Raw genomic sequence first — 11507 nt, 5'->3', positions numbered from 1 at the left:
TCATCCATTCCCTCATCCATTCCCTCATCCATTCCCTCATCCATTCCCTCATCCATTCCTTCATCAGTTCCTTCATCAGTTCCTTCATCAGTTCCTTCATCAGTTCCTTCATCAGTTCCTTCATCAGTTCCCTCATACATTTCCTCATCCATTCCCTCCTCAATTCCCTCTGCAATTCCCTCTGCAATTTCCTCTGCCATTCCCTCTTCAATTCCCTCTTCAAGTCCCTCTTCAATTCCCTCATACATTTCCTCATCCATTCCCTCATCCATTCCCTATTCAATTCCCTCTTCAATTCCCTCCTCAATCCCATCACCTGTTCGTTCTCAACCACACTCCAGCTCCTTCGGGGCCTCCAGATCAAGCGCAGCTGCCTCCTCCCTCTTCTCTCAGCAGCTCAGCTCCCTCACACCCTTGATTCAGTCGAGCTCCACCCCCATCGTCCAGCAGCCATCAACTGCTTCCTCTCCGCCGGTGCGCGTCTCGTCCTCTGTTCCCCCCGTGCAGTCCTCTGCCAGTGCCGCCTCCCTGCCCCCATCCTCCAGATCCGCTCAGCCCTCATTGATCCCCTCCGCCGGGTCTAGCTCGGCCGTGACGGTGACCTCTGCTCCCCACACGACTGAGCCTCCAGTCCCGGGGGAGGTTGACGATGACGTGGTGACTTCGACCGTTCAGGCGACAGTTACGGTGACGGTTCTTGGCTCTTGCGCGATTGAGTGAAATCCCAAGATGATTCAATACTAGGGAGTTGGGATTGGCACCTTCTCCGCGACTATATCCAATCGACACGCATATGTATGTAATAGTACCTAATGATCATACTTCCAATTCTAGCTACGAGTAGCTAGTACTGTAGCTCATTCATCTAGACATCTGTCGCAATGGGTAGAAAGTGGTCTAATGCAGAATCCTGGCGAAAGGCCCAGGCAGCCGCTCGCAAGTGCTTCGAGCGTTACTTTGATGGTCACATTCAACATGGAAGACTGATCCATCCTTCGCATTCCGACCATACAGAGCACCGCTACTCTATACTTTTACTGCATTCAATGCCGACCGGTGTCACATGACCCACGCATCGACTCCGCATTCTTGCTGAGTCATTCAGCATGATGCATCGCATAACTAGTTACTTAGTCATTATGCACATCTTCCCAAGCCGTTTGTGATGTCACCCACCGATTATGCTGTCTGTCAACACCACCCTCTCATGCACACACGATCAGAAACTCCACACTGAACACTAACCTCGGACAAACCCAGCCAAGAGACAGGGTCCAGCTCAGTAGGACACCTCTCGTACCGGATGATGAGCTTCAGTACCCCGCGGTCCAGCCCAAACAGCTCGCGCACGATGACGCATGCATGACTGAATGATGTGGTAGTCTCTCAGTCCCTTATATAACCGGGTTCTCGCGCGGTCCCAGCAATTTTGTCGCACGCAGATAACCCCCCGTACATCTCTTCACAGACACGTCCGCAGAAATCAATCATGTCGTCGCAAATGGGCAAAGATGGGACCTTCCAGCCTCCCCAGGCTAAGCAAACTCAGAACAAGCCAGGGTGAGATGAGCCATCAAATATCTGGAGCGTGGGTGGGAGCTAATCGATGACAGCTTGGAAAAGAACATGGAGCCGTCCAGCGAGTCCACGAAGCTGGAGGGCAGCTCGGGGTTCGTCGAATACACCGGCTCGAACAAGCTCAAGGACAAGAAGGTGCTGATTACCGGCGGCGAGTGAGTGTTTTATCTCCCACACCACCCACCGTGCTGTGCAGTTCTGATAGCTCGGTTCCAGCTCGGGAATCGGTCGATCGGTGGCGGCGTTGATGGCGCGCGAAGGCGCGGACATCACGATTGTGTATCTCCCCGAGGAACAGGAAGATGCGGAGCATACCAAGGAACTGGTGGAGAAGGAAGGACGCAGTTGTCTCCTGATCCCGGGCGATTTGAGAAAGAATGAGTTTTGCAAGAAGGCAGTGGAGGAACATGTGAATCGGTATGCTGGTTGGGGTGTGTGGTTATCAGGGAGAGAGCACGGGGACTAACATTGTCATCCCATCCCTAGGTTCCAGCACATCAACGTCCTCGTGAACAATGCATCGAAGCAGTACATGTGCAAGGACCTGGCTGAGATCGACCTCGAGAAAGTCGAGGACACCTTCCGCACCAACATCCTCCAGATGATCGCCATCACCAAATACGCCCTTCCGCACATGTCCAAAGGAGACGCGTGAGTTGCCTCGGAGCATGTGTGCTTACCTAGTGACTCATTTCTTGCAGGATCATCAACAACACGTCCGTCACCACCTTCCGCGGCTCCGGTTCGATGGTCGATTACGCCTCGACCAAGGGGGCGATTGTGGGCTTCACACGATCGCTCGCCTTGCAGCTGATGCCGAAGGGCATCCGCGTCAACGCGGTCGCGTATGTGCTTCTTTCTCAACGCAGTACCATTACCCTCAATGCTAACAGCAGCAATAGGCCCGGCTCCGTGTACACCCCGATCCAGGTCGATACGCGAGATGCCGAGTCGATGGAGGATTGGGCTTCCGGCAAACCGCTGGGCCGTCCGGGACAGCCGACGGAAGTGGCTACAAGTTTCGTGTTCTTGGCTAGCAAGGATGCATCCTTCTATTGTATGTGCTCGATCGTCTTTGGGCTTGTGAAGTCGCTAACGTGTTGGCAGCGGGGCAAGTTCTGCATTGTTATCCGCTGGGAGAGTAAGGGGTGTGTCATGGTGAATGGATTGATATATTCTGGTAACTGGACTGAATCAATGGTTACTGTATAAAGCTCTAATGTAAACAAATAGTAGCAGCAGCAGCAGCAGAGATGCTAACTAATAGTACTTTGTAGCAGCAGCAGTCCGTCCGATGGGCTACTCAAGGGGCGATCTTGCCCTGCATTTTTTCTGGACCTTGACATGCACGACGATGTCCTTGCCGAGTGCTGTGTTGGGAAGGGCTTTGTAGGGCTAATTAGCTGGCCGTTGTGGTGCTTGCAGTGCAGGCGTCGCTCTCAGAGTCTATGATACTAGTAGTAGAGAGCAATTGCTCTCTTTCAGATGGTCTTTAGCATAGCATAGATCTGTATCCTCGAGGTAAGGCCCGTAGTTTGGACCCGATTTCCCAAGACCAATGAAGCGCGGCCAAGGGTATCTATCAAGCCTATATGAGCCTTGTCAGGGTCCACTTCTGCCTCGTATTTAATGCAAATCAGAGTATGGATTACTTGTGAGACGATAATAGATCCGAGGTCGTCTTTATCTTCATCCCAATTCGGCTAGTCCTGTAAGCCTGACGATTGCAGCCTTAGGCCCCCCAATGATAAGTGCTGGCTCGTTCATATAGGATGGATTGATTGCTGCAGCAGCAGAATCACTGCCAGTGGCTATAACCTCAAATTGACCTTGACCGCACCGCTCTTACTCTGTCATTAGCCCGTTATATCCTCCCTAAATATGCTATATCAGCATTGATCTAATGGATTCACTGGTTGAGGAAACATGATATGGTGCAAAACCGGTATCACGTGATGTTAACACCGGCGTCGGCGGTAACTCCGGCAATGTTTCCTCCATCTTCCTCCTCCCATCTCACACTCAGCTTATCCTCAACGTCATCTCCTCTTCTCATAATCGAGCAGATACCCATCCAGTACATGGAACTTCCCTCGTCACAATCAGTGCGGCGCAACGGTCGACGGCAAGCCTGCGAGCCATGTCGAAAGCTCAAGACGCGATGCGACCACGTCTGGCCCACATGCGGGCGCTGTACGGCCAAGAGCATCGCCTGCGTGTATCTCGTCGCCCCAATGACTAAAACGTTTCGCCCCTTTCACCGAAACTCTGATCCCATCCAAGCGAGATCCCAATCTACTGTGTCTGTGTCACTGCAGGTAGTCCCTTTCTTCCGCAGAACCTCTGGTCAATACCAGCTAACTTCACCCACAGAGCCACCTCGACCTCATCGCCCGAAGCCACCGGTCGCGATGCACTGTCTACCCAGCCAGTGATTGTCCAGACTCCCTCTCTGGAGAGTACTGGATTCTTGGGCCCCACCAGCTATCGGTATCTCCTCCGGGAGGGTCACGCCACTACCGAGCTATCGCCCGAACTGGGCAAACACACTATCGAACCGGGACAGCTGGAGCTGGGCTCTCGCATCCTGGAATTCTTCTGTCGAGAGTCTCATCTAATCAAAAACCTAACAGAGCATCTCTATGGCTTAAGCCGTATGCCCATTATTCCACGGACGGTCATGCTTCCTGCTCTCGACCACCTCTGGGACATTTGCGACCAGCAGTTCATTGGCGACGATGCGGCCCGCCTGCGCATGGTGGTTCGGATCTTCGAAAATACTTACAAGCCTATCAGCACTTCCAATAACATGAGAGCACCGGAGCTCTGGCAAGCAGTCACCGGGGTCAATCTTCGATGGGAGTTGATTGGCGCCGTCATCACGCTTGCGAGTCTGACCATGATCCACATCCCCGAGCATGCGGTGACTCTGATCGACACGCAGCACCGCGGGAAGAATGAGCTCCTGTCCCAGGCCTTGGAAATTACCGATCATTTGTCGCCGTTGCTCGACGCCTTGCCACTCGTGAACGAGCTCCTCGTCTCACTGAAGTATTATCAGATGCTGCTGGCGGTCACCCGGTTTGGTGATTCCAGTAAGTGTGCAGATCCTGACGCGACATTGACATAAAGGGCTGAAAGACATAGGTCGCAGGCTATATTCCTCTCTAGGCGAACTATGTTCCTGCATTTACGCCACCGGTATACATCGCAACGATGTGCCCCGAGAGCAGTCGCCGGTCTTTGTCCACCAATGGCGCCGAACATGTCTTGCCGTGGTTTACACTATGGATAAAACCATTGCCACCGCTTTGGGCCGACCACCCATGATGACCCGACATTACTGCAGCCTAGAGCCTCCGTTGGACCTGGACGAAGATCCTGACCCGGCGGAGCACGAGTCTAACCTGCGATCGATCGATGAACATGGGTGGAATGTGGATAGGAGACCTCGGCCCGCGACAACGATACGGCTGCGACTTATGCTTGCCAAGATCCGCGAGGAAGTCTTGGAGCTGTATCTGGGGGTCAATAATGCCGATCTTGTGAGACGCGCAGAGTACGTTACCCGTTCGCTTTCTGCATGTGCATGACTGACTTCAAGGGACTACCAGGGAGGTATTTCAGAGGCTTGCGGTCATGTGGGATTCGTGTCCGAGCCATATGAAGTACTCTGCTGCCATGTGGAACACGCCGGCTCTGATGCCCACTCACCAGCTTCTGGTCCTGCTCACCCTCAATCTCGATTACCTGCATTCAAAGTTCCTGTTACACCGGCTGATCTCGGGAGACCGGTCTACGGAGGTTTTCGCGGTGGCACAGAATATTTTGACCACCATACTGGTGATCAATGATGAGCGCGAGCGACTGCGAGAGCTGCGCAACGACTTCACCCATATCGTAAGTACCTCTCCTGGAATGTAGATTAGCGGCTGACACCAGAACCAGTTTCTTCAGTATGGTCTTCCCAGCGTACAGCTTATCTGCACGGAGCTACTGCACCGCTCTTCAGCCTCAGTCAATGCGGCCCCAGGCTTCTCGCGCGCACAATTGATCCGGGAACTGACGGTGTATGTCTCCTGTCTCAGCTGGGTGGCCCGACCGGGAAGTGGGAACTACGAATTTTGCAAGCAGGTCAAGGCCAGGTTCACACGGATTCTGGATGAAATCATCGATCCCAGTCATGGCACATCAAGGCCGCCGATGGCGCCGAGCGAGACGGCGAGCTCACTTGCGGGCGCATCTGATGCTCTCAACTCACTCGATCCCGTCCACAGCTTCAATACCTTGCTGGACTGGGACATTGATAGTCTCTGGGATCCACGGCTGGACATATTTTGTGGATCTGTGTTCTGATAGCTTTCCTGACGCAGGCAAGCTGTGAAGAAATGCAGGACCTCGGAATTGCTGCCGAATCTCGGCCGATCCTTCCCCTTCCTCTCCGCACTCGATACTAGATACATTCACTCGAATGTCAAGAGCCTTTCTCGATATACATCAAAATGGCAAAGACTCGTGTGCTGCTGCTAGGCAGTGAAGGCATTGGGACCATTGCCGCCCTCAATCTGGAATGTGGTGGACAAGCCCATGTCACCGCCGTGCGGCGGTCCAATTTCCAGACGGTCACCGATCGGGGATTCGAGATCCTTGATCACGGCCGCCTTCGCAACTGGCGCCCATCCGAGGGTACTAATCGAAGGAAATACCGCCAACCGTGTGTTAAGAATATATTCAGTGATCAACGCTGTTCCCGAGGTGGCCCATTCAGGCGTGTCGCCGTTTGACTACATTGTGTGCACCACCAAGAACATCCCCGATATCGGCCCTCCCATCTGCGACATCATTGCCCCTGCTGTGACCCCCTGCGCAGACCGTCATTGTGCTCATTCAGAACGGTCAACATTGAGAAGCCGTTCGCCAAGCGATTTGCACAGAACATTCTCTCGAGGATCAGTCGCATCGACGCGCACGAGATTGCCCCAGGCGTGATCGAACAAATCGATCATGACAACCTACAGATCGGTGCGTTTGGCGGTCTGTCGCAAACTCCCAGTGCGCAAATCAATGCAGCAATGCACTTCGTAGCCATCTACAGTGCTGAGGGCAAGACATTGACCTCCCGCGCGAAACGATTGCAACCATATTGGCGAAGAACCCCCCAGAGAGGATGATATATCCGAGTATGCAAAAGGACGTGACCAAGGTGAGTCAGAAGGCGTTTGAGTGAGGTGAACGAGAACTCATGCTGGCTAGGGAAACTTCCTCGAGCACGAGGTCATCATCGGGGAGGTGATTCGCGAGGCCCAGGGCCGGGGAATCGCCACCCCGATCCTGTCGACTCTTTACCACTTATGGGCCTGTCTGCAGTGGGGAACACAGCAGGGGAAGGCTGGAACTAGGCAGAATTAGGCAAAAGGTTGTCGAAGGATTCCCTAACGATCATTGCAATAGACATGACTAATTATGCACGGCCCGGCAAGAACGGGCCGCGCCTCCAAGCATGCAGCCAAGACAGCTCATTTTCCATTAATGGATAGCGTACAATCATCCCGGTGGATAAGACTAGATCGTCTCGTGGCTCCTCTAGTTTGCCGTATGTAGCTACTGTGTGTTTAGCGCCTACGAATCAAATCGGCCGCTCGCTCCGCCACTGCGTACACCGTGGCCTGGATGTTGCCCGCCGGTTCCAGGGGGAAGATGCTGGCGTCGACGACGCGCAGATTCCGAGTGCCATAGACCTTCAGCTCCGAATCGACCACGCCTCCCAGTTCAGCTGGCATCATGGCGCACGTCCCCGAGGGATGGAAGCAGGTGTACAGCCGCTCCTTGACCACCTCTTTTGTCTTTTCGAGATCGCTGTAATCGACGACTCCCTGCGGAATGCGCGATTCCGGCTTCAGCATGCTTGCCAACGGCTCCGTCGCGACGATCTTGTCCAAGAACTGGACATGACGGGCCAGTATCTCGAGATCAAGGGGATGGGAGAGGTAATTGGGGTCGAAAATAGGCTTGTCGTCCACGTCCCCGGAGCGGATATGGACCGAGCCGCGCGAGAAGGGGTGGTTGTGCAGCACCATCACGGTCAGATAGTTGCCTGGCATTGACTTGGCCAGAACATCGGCGAGGGTCGTCGCGCCGGGCAGCATGTGCGTCTGGAGTGGCATGAGCATGTACTGCGAGGAGGCATTGTGACCAGCCCGCAGCAGCTCGCGCTGCAGGGCAAACTGCTTCTGTTGCGCGGGTGGGAAATCCGCCATCTGCTGATCGAGATGCTGCGAGAGCAGATCGTGGACTTTCTCGCTGGACAGCTGCCCGTCGTGATCCACCAGAGGTAGGTATGCCACGCTGATGGGCATGCCCGACAGTGGCCCTCCGCGCGTCTGTTCGTAGAGCTGAATCAACGACTGCACCACGTTGGGATCCCGCATGATGTCGCCGGTCACTTGGCCGTCAGCGACTTCGAAGTTGATACTGGCCAGGCAGTGGTCCTGCAGGTTCTCTCCGACCCCGGGGCGATCGAGGACAACGGGGATGCCGTGCTTCTCCAGCAACTCCCGCTGGCCGATCCCGGATAACTCCAGTAGCTGGGGGGTGTTCAAAGTCCCCGCGCATAGGATGACTTCTCGCGTGGCAGGGATTTCTCGCCGCGCCCCATCCTTGCATCGGACTTGCACGCCAGTTGCGACTACTTCTCCTTCCACCTCGCTCAACAATACCTTCTCCACCATGGTCTCCGCCAACAAGTCCAAGTTCGGACGCTGTGCCACCTCTGGCGAGTAGTAAGCTGCTGCATAACCTCGCTGGCCGGTTTTCCCATTGACAGTCAAGGGTGCAGTAAAGGCGCCAATCTTGCGACCGGCGATGGGGTCAGCATCCGTGCGCCAGCCTAGACGGTCGAACGCCTCGTCCCAGGCCTGGTTGAACGGCCCGTATACATCGGGTAAGGTGATGGGAACGGGGCCACCCGTCCCTTGGTTTTCGGGGCTCATGTAGCGCTCCAGCGACAGCAAGGTCGAGGTCGCTTCGGATGGAGGGGTGTAGGTGTGGAACTTTCTTAGATACGGGGCCATGTCTTCGGGCCCCCAGCCCTCGTTCCCCAGCGATTTCCAGGCCGCGAAGTTGGCCTCAGAGGGGTACATCACCACGGAGAAGTTCATGGCTGAGGTGCCGCCAACCACCCGGCCTCGCGGCTGAGCCATCTGTCGGTTGTTCACATGGACCTGGATTCTCAGTCTACATGCATATGGATCTCAAGCGGAATCTCGGACGAGCCGGTCACACAACACACACCTGAGGCTCGCTCATGTAATCCCAGTCGAAGTCCGGGTTGCCGTACAAGGTGCCCATAAATCCAGGGGTCTCGATACGGGGATCGCCCATGCGGTTGGCCCCCGCCTCGATCAATAGAACGTTGACATCGGCGTCTTCAGTCAGTCGGGACGCGAGGACCAGCCCCCCGATTCCTGCCCCAACAATCACGTAGTCATAGGATTTAGCGGTGGTCATGGTGGAAGGTGATTGCGACTTGTCGGGAATTGATGAAAGATGCGGGCAAGGAACGCAACCGCAGGAAGAGGGGATGAAATACTGCTAAGTCGCCGAGGCTAGGGGAAATTTCACCCGAGCAGGGCAAAATACTCGACGAAGACGAATGGGGGGCGTGATAGCAGCGCGGGAGCAGAGAATGGAATTAGGATTGAGATTGACATGGCTTGACATGGCGTGGTGGAGTTGGGCGAGGGTCGAGGCGCATATTAGGGCTTGGATTGGCTGCGGGAGGCGGACGCTCCACTTCGTTGACAGCGCCGGTCGTTTTGGACGTCTTCACCTCTGCCTCTCTTCCCCCCACCCCCTAAAGCCTGCCAAAACCCGTTACTATCGCGCTCCACTTGGCTAACTCGCAGGATTGAACCGTCTTTGGTGGCTTTCCATTTTTTGGACACTGCAATGATCATCGCTGTCTGGCCGTCCACTGCTAATTTTTGACACGCGCGTTGGTTCGGCGATTCCTTCAAGTACCGAAACTGTCGCCCCATCCCTGGCCATTTTTAATTTCTTCTGCTTGTCCCAGCCTCCAATCATGCATGGGACCCGGGTATTTGCATGGCCATGCAGTTCTACAATGTCTTTGAGTATGCCATAGTGCGCGACCAGCTCATCGCCAACACGGCACTGGTGGCCGTGAGTACCCTCGCGCTAGGGCTGCGGTTTGTCTCGCGGCGAATCCGCCACAGTAAGATCTGGTGGGACGATGTTTGTATCGTCGGATCGATGGTACGATCTCCGGAAACTAATGGTCCCAGCTGCGAATTTCTGACTGACGGAAAGGATTTTGGATAGCTCAACACCTACGGCATGCTTGCGATGCACTACCACTATGCGCGCTTAGGGATGCGCCATCATATCACCGAGATCCCCGCCGCAAATGCCATCTCGATCTTCAAGGTTGGTTTCGGCCGTTTGCCCCGGCCGGGCGACGATGGCTAACAGGCCCAGATGCTCATCGTCTACCAGATCATCTACTACAACTGCATGGTCCTGGCCAAATTCTCCTACCTCTTCTTCTACCTCCGCATTTTCGTCACGCGCGGCTTCCGCATCGCCGCGTGGGTGTGCATGGGCTGTGCCGCGGCCTACTGGCTGGGCAGCATGCTGCAGATCTTTCTGATCTGCCAGCCGTTCGAGAAGAACTGGGACGCGACGCTGCCGGGCCACTGCGCCAGCATGAACGTGGCGTTCTCAACCATCGGTGCCTTCAATTTGGTCACGGATCTGGTCATCATGGCTCTGCCTGTACATCACATCTGGAAACTGCAGACCACGACGGCGACTAAGCTGGCGTTGTACGGCATTTTCGGACTCGGCGTCTTGTGCGTTTTAGCCCCAGTCTTTTGCATAACACGCCTCTCACGACTGACTGACCAAATCTCCTTGTCTAGTATCTCCGCCATCACCATCATCCGCATCCGCGTCCTCACGACCGTCGACTTCGCCGACCTCTCCTACAGCATGATCTGGGCCGCCTTCTGGAGCGTCGCCGAGCCCGCTCTCGCCATTCTGAATGCGTGCGTCCCCATGATGCGCCCCGTCTTCAAGGCCGCCTTTCCCGGCATTTTCTCTTCGGCCAAGGCGGCGTATTCCTCCCAGACCGGGGCGCAATCCGGGGCGTCGGCCGGCGCATTTCGCCGGATGCGCGACACCGAGAGCGAGCTGCCTCTGACCCATCTGGAGCCGTCTAAAAGCGGCAGTCGGGGCCATGACTACGAGATTTCGCTGGGTGACCGGTCGCAGGAGGAGGTGGAGTCGGATGCCGTCGTCGTCGGGCATCATCCGTGACGGGGTCTGACCGACTCGTGGCCGTGAGTTGTCTGGCTGGTTGGTCTCGCTGAGTAACTATCTGCATTCTGCACCACCACAAAGGTCCAAGTTGACCCAGAAACCACAATAAAGAATATAGCTAGAGCTAGAACTTTAAAACCTAATAGCCATCTCCTTTGTTCCATTGTTTCCAACCATGTGTCTGAACGCTGAAGAATGTAAATTGGGTTCGTAGGATGTGGGTCGAAGGCCCCAAAATAAATTGTAAGGTGTGGTATTTTCTGCGAAAAAAAAAAGGGGGTCGGCAAGCGGCAGATTTGGGCCGGGCCCACTTTAGCCTTCAAGGTGCTTGCAGCTGGTGGTCCCTGATCCAGTTAGCGAGATCCGCTGGTCTACTGTTGTAGGCGAATGATGATTGAGGCCTGATTCTGCTATAGTTGCGGGGTGTCATTGAGGGGTTTTTGCGGCTGGGTTGAGGTTTTCGAGGGGTGCTGGTTGTTTGCAATCATATTGTGGTTGGCGATAGGGTGTACTTGAATAATATATCGCTTTTGAACAATCGAAAAACTAAGCGAGAGAGGAAAAGAACGAGACAGAAAAACAAAGAAGAG

At 54.8% G+C, this 11507-nt stretch overlaps 6 protein-coding genes across 6 annotated transcripts in view; 5 read left to right on the top strand and 1 right to left on the bottom strand.

Moving 5' to 3' along the window:
• Positions 1 to 720, top strand: part of BP01DRAFT_384139 (uncharacterized protein) — a gene marked incomplete at both ends in the record, with an annotated part of 1476 nt that extends 756 nt beyond the window's left edge. The window contains one exon of the mRNA XM_025577481.1: positions 342 to 720. Coding sequence (XP_025429738.1) covers positions 342 to 720 — 379 coding nt within the window. The remainder of the gene's footprint in view (positions 1 to 341) is intronic.
• An 820-nt stretch (positions 721 to 1540) lies between these two features.
• BP01DRAFT_358192 (oxidoreductase, short-chain dehydrogenase/reductase family) lies at positions 1541 to 2826 on the top strand. The gene is made up of 7 exons (XM_025575378.1): positions 1541 to 1560; positions 1614 to 1733; positions 1795 to 1995; positions 2065 to 2229; positions 2280 to 2423; positions 2481 to 2635; positions 2686 to 2826. The coding sequence occupies exons 2-7, from the start codon at positions 1627 to 1629 to the stop codon at positions 2721 to 2723; spliced, it is 810 nt and encodes a 269-aa protein (XP_025429737.1). The 5' UTR covers positions 1541 to 1560; positions 1614 to 1626; the 3' UTR covers positions 2724 to 2826.
• An 892-nt stretch (positions 2827 to 3718) lies between these two features.
• Positions 3719 to 5934, top strand: BP01DRAFT_384137 (fungal specific transcription factor domain-containing protein; the record flags this gene model as incomplete). Its single annotated transcript, XM_025577480.1, has 5 exons — positions 3719 to 3771; positions 3952 to 4673; positions 4726 to 5137; positions 5193 to 5478; positions 5527 to 5934. 5 exons carry the CDS (start codon positions 3719 to 3721, stop codon positions 5932 to 5934), a joined length of 1881 nt encoding a protein of 626 aa, XP_025429736.1.
• A 146-nt stretch (positions 5935 to 6080) lies between these two features.
• BP01DRAFT_384136 (uncharacterized protein) lies at positions 6081 to 6987 on the top strand (the record flags this gene model as incomplete). Its single annotated transcript, XM_025577479.1, has 5 exons — positions 6081 to 6264; positions 6314 to 6432; positions 6489 to 6630; positions 6687 to 6781; positions 6832 to 6987. The coding sequence occupies 5 exons, from the start codon at positions 6081 to 6083 to the stop codon at positions 6985 to 6987; spliced, it is 696 nt and encodes a 231-aa protein (XP_025429735.1).
• Positions 6988 to 7190: 203 nt separating this feature from the next.
• Positions 7191 to 9084, bottom strand: BP01DRAFT_300299 (GMC family oxidoreductase; the record flags this gene model as incomplete). The annotated part of the gene is made up of 2 exons (XM_025571983.1): positions 7191 to 8798; positions 8869 to 9084. The coding sequence occupies 2 exons, from the start codon at positions 9082 to 9084 to the stop codon at positions 7191 to 7193; spliced, it is 1824 nt and encodes a 607-aa protein (XP_025429734.1).
• Positions 9085 to 9442: 358 nt separating this feature from the next.
• BP01DRAFT_424584 (uncharacterized protein) lies at positions 9443 to 11052 on the top strand. Its single transcript, XM_025579710.1, has 4 exons — positions 9443 to 9852; positions 9919 to 10023; positions 10075 to 10448; positions 10518 to 11052. The coding sequence occupies exons 1-4, from the start codon at positions 9682 to 9684 to the stop codon at positions 10912 to 10914; spliced, it is 1047 nt and encodes a 348-aa protein (XP_025429733.1). The 5' UTR covers positions 9443 to 9681; the 3' UTR covers positions 10915 to 11052.
• Positions 11053 to 11507: the final 455 nt, after the last annotated feature.

This window comes from Aspergillus saccharolyticus (assembly GCF_003184585.1).
Source record: "Aspergillus saccharolyticus JOP 1030-1 unplaced genomic scaffold BP01scaffold_24, whole genome shotgun sequence".
Taxonomy (NCBI): Eukaryota; Fungi; Ascomycota; class Eurotiomycetes; order Eurotiales; family Aspergillaceae; genus Aspergillus; species Aspergillus saccharolyticus.
Note: the sequence above shows the minus strand (reverse complement) of the source record. Positions and strands in the feature narration are given on the sequence as shown.